Raw genomic sequence first — 10,027 nt, 5'->3', positions numbered from 1 at the left:
ACAGTCAACATTCAGCTACAAAAAACATTATTACATCACAAGTACGCTCACCAGTAAGTTGAACTTTGAGATAGCAAGCTGCAAATATGGAATTCAGCCTACACGCAAATAAGTATTACCATAGCAGTTGTCAAACTTAAGTCCTGTAAAAGTACATAACAGAGAAGCAGCTAACAAAGCATAAACATCAATCAATCAACTTTCAGTCACAAACTACAGTAACTAACAAGTTCGGCTAGCTGGCAAACTAGCAGCAAAAACGAAAACGTCTCGAAAGTTCCATAGACAATCTCGTGGTGAGTGTTGCCATTTGCAAAGAGCGATAACATAACAATGAAGGGGAAACGACGCTAGGTGGCGAATACACAAATCAACGGGAGTAATGCAGTAAAACGAAAGGCAGGCTTTTCAAAGACCTGTTGAAAATCTAACACTCCCGGGCCAAAGAAGGGCTAAACTGGGTCATTCTTTTCATGAATAAAAGTTTTTCAACAGTCTATTGTCATGTAACAGTTCAGTCCTTTGACTCTTCCTCATCGCTCTGATCTTCCAGCAAAATCTCAACGGTGTCTATTGGTGTCTCATCTTCATCTGGATCATCTTCTTCTCTTTGGACAATTACACAAAGTTTGGATATTGGTCTCTTCAGAGATCCGGTTGCAGTCTTCACTTCTACGGAACGAACAACTCCGTGACGATCAGGAAATGTTTCAATTACTCTGCCTAGTGGCCATCGTCGTCTGGGAGCAGAGTCATCAATCAAAAGGACGATGTCTCCTCTTCGGATATTTTCCGTTCTGTGAAGCCATTTTGTTCTTGACATCACAGATCGTGGGTATTCCTTAACCCACTGCTTCCAAAAGGTGTCTGCCAGAAACTGCACATGGCGGTATCGATCACTTGGTCGGTAGCCATCTCTGTCGCAGCTTAACATTGGTGGTAAATTCGCTGAAGAATTCAACTTCAACAAGTGGTTAGGTGTAAGGGGTAAGTCGCCATCAACTTCCAGTTTCACATCGGTGAGTGGTCTTGAATTAACGATGTCTTCTACTTCAAGAAGTAATGTGTGCAATGTGTCATCATCGAGTGGTTGTTTTGGTAAGATGTTCATAAGAATTTGACGTACTGTGCGAATCATTCTCTCCCAGGCTCCACCCATATGGCTGGCTGTTGGGGGGTTGAATGACCATTCTATTCCTTGTTGTCGAAGGCTCTGGTGGATCTGGTTCTGATTCCACTCATCGATGGCTTGCTTCAAGATTCTTTCACAACCCACAAAGTTGGTTCCATTGTCAGAGAAGATTTTCTTGATGGGGCCTCTGCGAGCTATGAAACGCCGTAGGGCATTTATGAATGCGCCAGTTGTCAGGTCTGGTGCCACTTCCAAGTGAATGGCTCTAGTTGTGAGACATGTGAAAAGGCAGCCGTATCTCTTAATGTCACTTCGTCTGTTTCGGACATTCAGCGGCCCAAAAAAGTCAACGCCAGTCTGTGAGAATGGTGGCTGTGACATTTGTAACCTTGCTTCTGGCAGTTCTGCCATGAGCTGTTGTCTAGGTTTTGCGGTCCTTCGCCGGCAAGGCAGGCATCTTGCAAGTACCCTTTTAACCGCAACTTTGGCATTAACTATCCAGTATTTTTGGTTAATATTGTTCAGTGTATGGCTTTCACCCATGTGCTTCGATTCGTTAGTATGACAATGTTCAATTATCAAGTCCGTTAAGTGGCGCTCTGGAGCTATGATAGCAGGATGTCGCGTTTCGAACGGTAAGTCGGCTCTGTCGATTCTTCCGCCAACACGTAGAACATCTTTCATTAGGACAGGGCTGAGTTTTTCGAGTGGGATCCTCTTGGCTTTGGGCATGTTTGGATGTTTTGCTTTGGATAGAGATTTGATCCAGGCTGGAAAACTCTGACGCTGCTCGTATTTGATTAACTCAATTTCTGCCTCATCAAGTTCTGGCACACTGATTGGTCCTTTCAGTGTAATCTGGGTTTCGTTCTTCATGCGCATCAGTAAGTACGATTTGAATCTCAGGAACCAGGCTACTGATAGTTTCAGTCGGCGCAGAGATGAGAAGTAGGAGATTAGCCTGTTTGTTCCTTGGCTTTCAGTTGTAGAAATGGTAAAGGTTTCGATTTTCCTCTTTGGTTTGTAAGCAGCAAAGATATCTTCAAATTGTGGTTTCTGAGCAGTTTGATTGGGCCATTCTTCTGGAGGTTTCCTCAGAAAATCTGGACCATTGAGCCACATCCCAGAATTCAACAAGGCTTTGGCCGTCATGCCCCTTGAAGCTTGGTCAGCAGGGTTCTGCTTCGTGTCACGGACAAGAAAATTTGAAATGTCGGATTCAGTATCGAAATTGCCTAAGCCTGTCTCCTTTGGTCGAGTACCTCTAAGCAACCAGCCTAAGGGTGTCCTGACTGCATCAGGTCCTTGCTTCGGGTTAGGTGCAAAGCGGCTTTCAATGCATCGGTGGGCGACAGCATGATCATTTCCGATCAACAGTGTAACTGTACCATGGTCCAGTTGCTTCAAGTCAATGCCTTGGAGGTGCTTGTGCGTTTGCAGATACTCCGGAGAAGGCGCTGGAGTTGGCTTGGTAGGTATCTTGTCAACGACGATCACATCTGTCAGTTCTTGCACTTCGCCGCCAACTACTGGTAGAACTTTCAACGATACAGTTGAAGAACTGAAGGAATATGGTCCACTCGAAGACAGTGTTTGCACCTGGAAGTCACCAGATGGCTCAGGTTTCAGTTCAAGCATCTCTACAAGTTTTCGTTCACAAAAGGTGCGGTTTGAACCAGAATCTAAGAGAGCATAAGTATGTATTACCTTTCCTTCTCCTGTCACACGTACGGGAACGATGTCCAAGTAAGTTGCCGAGTTGCTTGTTCTGGAATGGAAGGTTTCTACAACTTCATTTGTGTTCCTTTCTGATGGTCTTCTTACGGGATCATCTGGCTGGCTATCATTTCTTCTATTAGCAATGGGATTAGGGTGTCGTCTCTGGATTTGTTCTCCAGTTGTGACCAGATACCGATGTAAAAGAGAATGATGTGATGAGCTTCCGCATTCAGTGCATTTACCTCGGCTTCTGCAGTCGGCACGTATGTGATCTGGTCCAAGACAGTTTAAGCACAATTTGTTGTTCCTTACAAATTTCTCACGTTCAGTGACGGATTTGGCTTTGAACTCTTTGCAGTGTTGCAAATAATGTGTACTATCGCACAGGATACATTGTATGAGTCGCTTGTTGCCAATTCGGAGCTGTCCGGATTGTTCAGTAGGTTTTGTCACTACGTTAAACAGTGAAGCCTTTTGTTTCCCTTTGGTGTCAGGCTTGTTAAGTTTGTCGACATTTGATGAAAAGAGTTTCACGCCATAGATTGAATTGGCAATCCTAGATTCGTTCGTTATGAAGTCAGCAAAATGTTGGAATCCAGCCACTTTTCCAGTGTCGTCATTAATTTTCAGAGCTTCAATTACCCACTTTTCTTTCAGAGACGCTGGCAGCTTATTTGCAAGGCAGGTGATAAACTGCACGGTATCCAAGTTCGAAGCTTCGGTGTTTGAGCTCAATGATGAACAACATCTTTTCAACAGGACGGACAACTTCTCCAATTGTTCGGGTTCGTGGTGAGAAATTCTGGTAACAGCTCTCAAGCGTTCCTCGCAAGCATGCGCAATAACGTGTGGTTGGCCATACCTCCGTTTCAATTCTTCCCACGCTTCATCATAGCAGTTGTGACCTTCGCTGCGATCGGCAAGGTGCCTTATTTGTTCACAGACTGCATCACAGCAGTGCTGCATGAGGTAAGACATCTTCCTGTCGGGTGTCAACCAATCAGAAATATGGGACTTAAAACGGTGCCAGAAAGCCCAGAAATCGAGTGGGTCACCAAAGAATTTCTTAACATCTGGTTTAGGTAGAAGTCGTTCTGAAAGATCAGGTTGTCGGCTAGTATAATAACAAGGGTAATTTACCTTTTGGTCTGGCATTCTTGCAGATGTTGCAGTTGGTTCTTGTTTGTGCCGCTCATCACCGTGACGCAGAGGTTCCAGGTGTGTGTCTTTGTGAGTGAAGGTTTGCTGTGGCAATCGTACGGGTGTCATTGATCCAACATTGATAATCGAAGAAGAATCATCTTGCCAGAGTGCGGCTTCAGTTTCGGCAGCTTTAATTTGACGCAGGTCTTCAGCTTCGGCTCTCTCACGTTCAAAGCGAGCTTTATCCTGCTCCAACTGAGCGAACAAGCGAGCTTTATCCTGTTCCATCTGAGCGAACAAGCGAGCTTTATCCTGTTCCATACGAACTAGTTCTTCTTTCTCTCGTCGCCTGGCATCATTCTGCTCTTTTGTCAAACGAGCTAGTTCCAATTTGGCATGTGCTTCACGTTGACGCAAACTGTACGTTGTACTCGATGACCGAATGCTTCCGGATTTGGAGCGGTGAGAATGGGTACGCAAGGACGAGTGATGTGAACGTAGTGGAGGAGTTTTAGTGTCTGTCCTCTCGCATTCCGTGAACCACTGTTTGGCTCTATCAGCAAATTCTTCTTTACCTTGAATGTAATCCCGTTTGGTTGAAAGACCTCCTGGAATTTGTTCATTGTCAGGGACATCGACACAAAGCGCCATTAAAGAAGCATAATTTTTATCAATTTCTAACAGGATAATCTGTACTTCTGTGAGGTTTTCACGTTTGCTCATCAGCTGTTCACCACGCTTGTAGCTGTCTCTCAAAGTAACAGCTGCTTGTTGAATAGCTTCGGCTTTGGAATCCATAACTGTGTATGCAAATCCGCTTCGCAACAGCATAAGCTAACTTCAGCAAATGAGAGATGTCACGTAACACTGATGGGAACTTGGTAAGTAAACGCAAATTTGATCGTCAGGTTGGTGAAGATCAGCAGTTTGGTTCAATTGACGAAATCAGCTTCAGTTCAAAGATGGTTAAGCTTTGATGTCAAATTTGAAAAACGATGTTGTGTGCGACGCGAACACAACAGGTGCGGTAGTTAATTGCGCCGGTGACGTCACGATTTTCCTAATCCACCCGGCAGGACTGAGCAACTGTTAAAGCACGCCAACTTGAAGAAATCACTCGGTTTCCAATGACTGCTTCGCAGCAATGAAGTTTATACGGTTTTTCTGTCAAGAAATAACACAACATAAGACACTAGTCACAATTCAGCAAGCACAACAGTCGAACTGATAAACGTACCAAATTTGTTGACAAACAGTTCTCAATCCACTGTACGGTACACAAGTTCCACAGGTTGGCCAATGACGCACTGAATAAATAAATTCGCGATGTTACCTTACACAATTATTACGTAGGCTACCGTACCGTACAACCATAACGCTAGGTCAATAATCATTAAAAAACAAAGAAACGTGGCAATTCACTTGGCCTAGTTAAGATCGGTTTACGAGAATTAATTTCCATTAGGCTGACAAATTATTGGTCAATAATTCAGTAGTAAACATAAATCCACAATTCACGACACAAATCAATCAATCATACAATTCAGAATAATGAACGTACCGGTAGTATGACCGGATCAGTAATGCCAAATGATGCACTTGTACGCGAAGGATTCTATAGTGATTGACTCTGCAATATTTAAGTTTGAAGTATTAGCCTAACAACAATTTACGCACATCAGAGATACGTTACGCTTGTTTACGGTAGACAGTCAACATTCAGCTACAAAAAACATTATTACATCACAAGTACGCTCACCAGTAAGTTGAACTTTGAGATAGCAAGCTGCAAATATGGAATTCAGCCTACACGCAAATAAGCTCAGTGGTTACGCGCCGGGCTCAAGATCACACGGCGCTGGTTCGACTCTCGGGGTGTGCGTTTGAGCAACGCATTTCAGGACTGCTCTCCATTCAGCGGCACCTAGTGAATGGAATAATTTCTCGGCAACAAGACTTCAACAATCGGAAAACTTCACTCTGCCAATCTCGGTAACCGGCCCTGCGTCAAGTGCCTCTACAAGTATGCGAACAAGTACCAGGAATAACCTATCAAGGCTTTGTCAGTCCGAGGATAAAGATTCAAAACCAAACCAAACCAAACCAAACCAAGTATTACCATAGCAGTTGTCAAACTTAAGTCCTGTAAAAGTACATAACAGAGAAGCAGCTAACAAAGCATAAACATCAATCAATCAACTTTCAGTCACAAACTACAGTAACTAACAAGTTCGGCTAGCTGGCAAACTAGCAGCAAAAACGAAAACGTCTCGAAAGTTCCATAGACAATCTCGTGGTGAGTGTTGCCATTTGCAAAGAGCGATAACATAACAATGAAGGGGAAACGACGCTAGGTGGCGAATACACAAATCAACGGGAGTAATGCAGTAAAACGAAAGGCAGGCTTTTCAAAGACCTGTTGAAAATCTAACAGCTACTTTCAGGCATTGTCTATAATTTCAAGGCATTGTCTAAGATTTCCAGACATTGTTGATCATTATCAATGCTTGACAGGCTTGTTAGGCATTGTCGGAAATTTTCAAGCATTGTCGAACATATTCAGGGGTTGTCGAGCATTTTCAGGGGTTGTCAGGCATTGTAGAGTAGCTACTTTCAGGCATTGTTGGGCATTTCCAGGCATTGTCTAGGATTTCCAGGCATTGTTGATCATTATTAGTGGTTGAGGGGTTTGTCAGGCATTGTCTAACATATTCAGGGGTGGTCGAGCGTTTTCAGGTGTCAGGGGTTCTCAGGAATTGTAAAGTACTTTAGATGCCTTCTGGCAGGCATTGTCGGACATCTTCAGGCATTGTTTAGGATTTCCAGGCATTGTCGAACATATTCAGTGGTTGATAGGTTTGTTAGAACGCCTGACTACCCCTGAAAATGCTCGACAACCCCTGAAAATGTTCGACAATGCCTGACAAACCCCTCAACTACTAATAATGATCAACAATGCCTGAAAATCCTAGACAATGCATGGAAATGCCCAACAATGCCTGAAAGTAGCTACTCTACAATGCCTGACAACCCCTGAAAATGCTCGACAATGCCTGAAAATGTTCTATAATGCCTAATAAGCCTGTCAACCACTGATAATGATCGACAATGTCTGGAAATCCTAGACAATGCCTGAAAGTAGCTACTCTACAATGCCTGACAACCCCTGAAAATGCTCAACAATCCCTGAAAATGTTCGACAATGCCTGAAAATGTTCTATAATGACTACCAAACCTGTCAACCACTGATATTGATCGACAATGCCTGGAAATCGGAGACAATGCCTGGAAATTCCCAACAATGCCTGAAAGTAGCTACTCTACAATGCTTGACAACCCCTGAAAATGCTCGACAATGCTTGAAAATGTTCTATAATGCCTAACAAATCCGTCAACTACTGATCATTATCGACAATGCCTGGAAATCCTAGACAATGCTTGGAAATTTCCAACAATGCCTGAAAGTAGCTACTCTACAATGCCTGACAACCCCTGATAATGCTCGACAAACCCTAGAAATGCTCCACAACCCCCCGAAAAGCCGACAGGCGACAATGCCCGACAATGCCTGACAATGCCCGACAATGCCCGACAATGCCTGACAATGCCCGACAATGCCCGACAATGCCTGACAATGGGTATTTAGAGGTACCCGGCTGAGATGGTTCATTATCAGCCTGCAATATTGACTTATTGTGGGAGGATAATATGATGCTTGCAACATTCGAAGTACAACTCTAGCTCAGCTTGATAGTATTACGGTTGAATATTTTATGCAATCTATGATGGGGCGAAAAGTGGATAGAAATGAGTTTGAAAAATTCTTTACCAATGTTGCTATCAACCTGCAAGCTGAAAGGAGGATTGAACCATAAAATTTTCCGACTCCTTTTCCTAGATGTACGCAAGTTATTAGCTGGGTTGTAGCAAACTCTCTCCTTAAAACCACTTTTCAAAAGGGCATCATTATAAACAGATGCAGTCAGCAGCAGTCTTCAGGGTTACCAGATTGGCCTTTTTAAGGCCAAATTTCTCAAATTTGGCTTTTTTTAAAGCCGTTTGGCCTTAGAAATTATACGTTTGGCCTTTTTCTAGATTTGGCCTTAAATTTGGCCTTTTTTAAATTTAATCTTTAAAATGCATAATAATCAATATTTCTCTTACATATACTTGCTACTTTCAGAATTATTTTTGCTATAGTTTATTAAAATTCGCTACAAGTCATAAGATATCGATAAATATGAATGTTATAGACATTATTTTGGAATTATAATGTTAACGCTCAAAAGTAGGTGGCCTACACAGAAATGTAACGACTAACGTGTCCACTTTCAGTTTAATTTATTTTTGTTTTGTTGGCAAAAAGAAAGAAAAAAACAAAAATATACAAAAACACAATAAACACAAATAATTTGCACAACAAAGATGGCAGCGATAGACCAAAAGGTCACTAAAGTCAGCTGTATTTTCGATCGATCGGTAGTCCAACACAACCGCTGGCTTGCCAGCAGAGCATGCTTTCAGAAATTCAGTTGTTGAGCAATACAAGTGATTCGTGGTTGTGCAATTGAGTGCGTTTCAAATTACTATTATTGTGATGTTATAAATAAATTTGTGATGAGCAAATATATTATTGATCATAGACTTGTTACAAAAGAATCTTTTTTTAATAATTACTGTATAGTAGTAATGTTCACTTAAATGATACATATACATCAATACATCATTCATTTATTTATTTTTAGTCATTAACGCGTCCGGGACGAAAAAGATACTAACTAAGTATAGTAACTACAATAGTCGATATAGGCCTACCAGGACGTTAATGAACGGGAAATGGTGGCAAAACCTTGAAAGGTTTAAAACGTGCCTGAATAGTAAATCATGTAGTAGCCTGTATGTCTGTAGTTAGCACGGCCACAAAACCCAAAAAACAAACAGAAGCACACATGTAGCAATAAATGATAGCCTAATGAAAAGTGTTGTTCGCATTTGCCAGTTCCAATATTAGTGTGGATGAGCATTGAGCAGTCATCATAATAAAAATAGGATGGGAGAAAGAAAACCAGGCATAAAAGAAACCCATCTTTAGGCAAAAGCCCGTTTTGATGCAGCCCAGGAGAGCAAAGTGTTGAGCTCTTCCCATGGTCAGACTGCACATCACGCAGTAACCTACGAGTCTACGACGATTGAGGAATTTAGACGACATGAACATAAATAATTCAATTATGACGATATGAATTTAGCTTTATTCACTGACGACATTTTAATGTTGATTGCCTTCATATTTAACCTTCTTATGAAAAGTGTTCAGGTCTGTTCGACACTACAGTAAGACTCTTTCCTGTTGGACCATTCCTTTCATACCTTGCTAAGGTATTGCCTTTATAGCGGACGTCGAGTGGTCTGAACATCCTCCCATACCTAGCTGTAGCTGCTACAGCAACATCCCGGGTACTAGCATGTAGTGGGGATGATCTTGAGAACAATACCTTGCTTCTTTTGTGAGTAGGAGTTTATTACAAAGAAATGAATGAACTTCCACGTCGGAACGTTGTAGCCAAATAATGCCTTGAATTCAAATAGAACGAGCTAAACTAATTCAAAACATGAAAAACTACACTACAACCATAATTAAACTAACACCGTGACTTCCGAGAAAGGCATCCGTGACAATCTGACTGAGAAAATAAGGCACCACACAACTGGCCGACAGAAACCATACTGGAAACTCACAAACTGACTGTGTTTATTTAACGCTGAACAATTGATTTAAAGGGGCTTATTGCTTCAAGCAATGCAGCATGCAGGGCCGTAGCCAGACCGCAGAGCAAGGGGGTCCAACTGTTTTTAGGAAGGGCCGAAAATTTTTAAATGGGCAAAATCATTATAATTGTGGCTGTTGCTCGAGAATGTTGGGATTTTGCCAAGGGGGGGGCGAATTTTTTTTCAGGGGGGCAAGGTCCCCCGGCTAGCTACGGGCCTGGCAGCATGTGTCAAATGCGCAACACCTACAACAACGTAAAACTACGT

At 42.4% G+C, this 10,027-nt stretch overlaps 1 protein-coding gene across 1 annotated transcript; it reads right to left on the bottom strand.

Moving 5' to 3' along the window:
• Positions 1 to 514: 514 nt before the first annotated feature.
• On the bottom strand, positions 515 to 4,792 carry LOC145784690 (uncharacterized). The gene has a single exon (XM_082596554.1). It carries the CDS (start codon positions 4,790 to 4,792, stop codon positions 515 to 517), a length of 4,278 nt encoding a protein of 1,425 aa, XP_082452680.1.
• Between the last annotated feature and the right edge of the window lie 5,235 nt (positions 4,793 to 10,027).

The sequence above is a fragment of the Aplidium turbinatum genome, chromosome 15 (assembly GCF_918807975.1).
Source record: "Aplidium turbinatum chromosome 15, kaAplTurb1.1, whole genome shotgun sequence".
NCBI lineage: Eukaryota > Metazoa > Chordata > Ascidiacea > Aplousobranchia > Polyclinidae > Aplidium > Aplidium turbinatum.
This window is presented reverse-complemented; position numbering and strand designations above follow the sequence as displayed.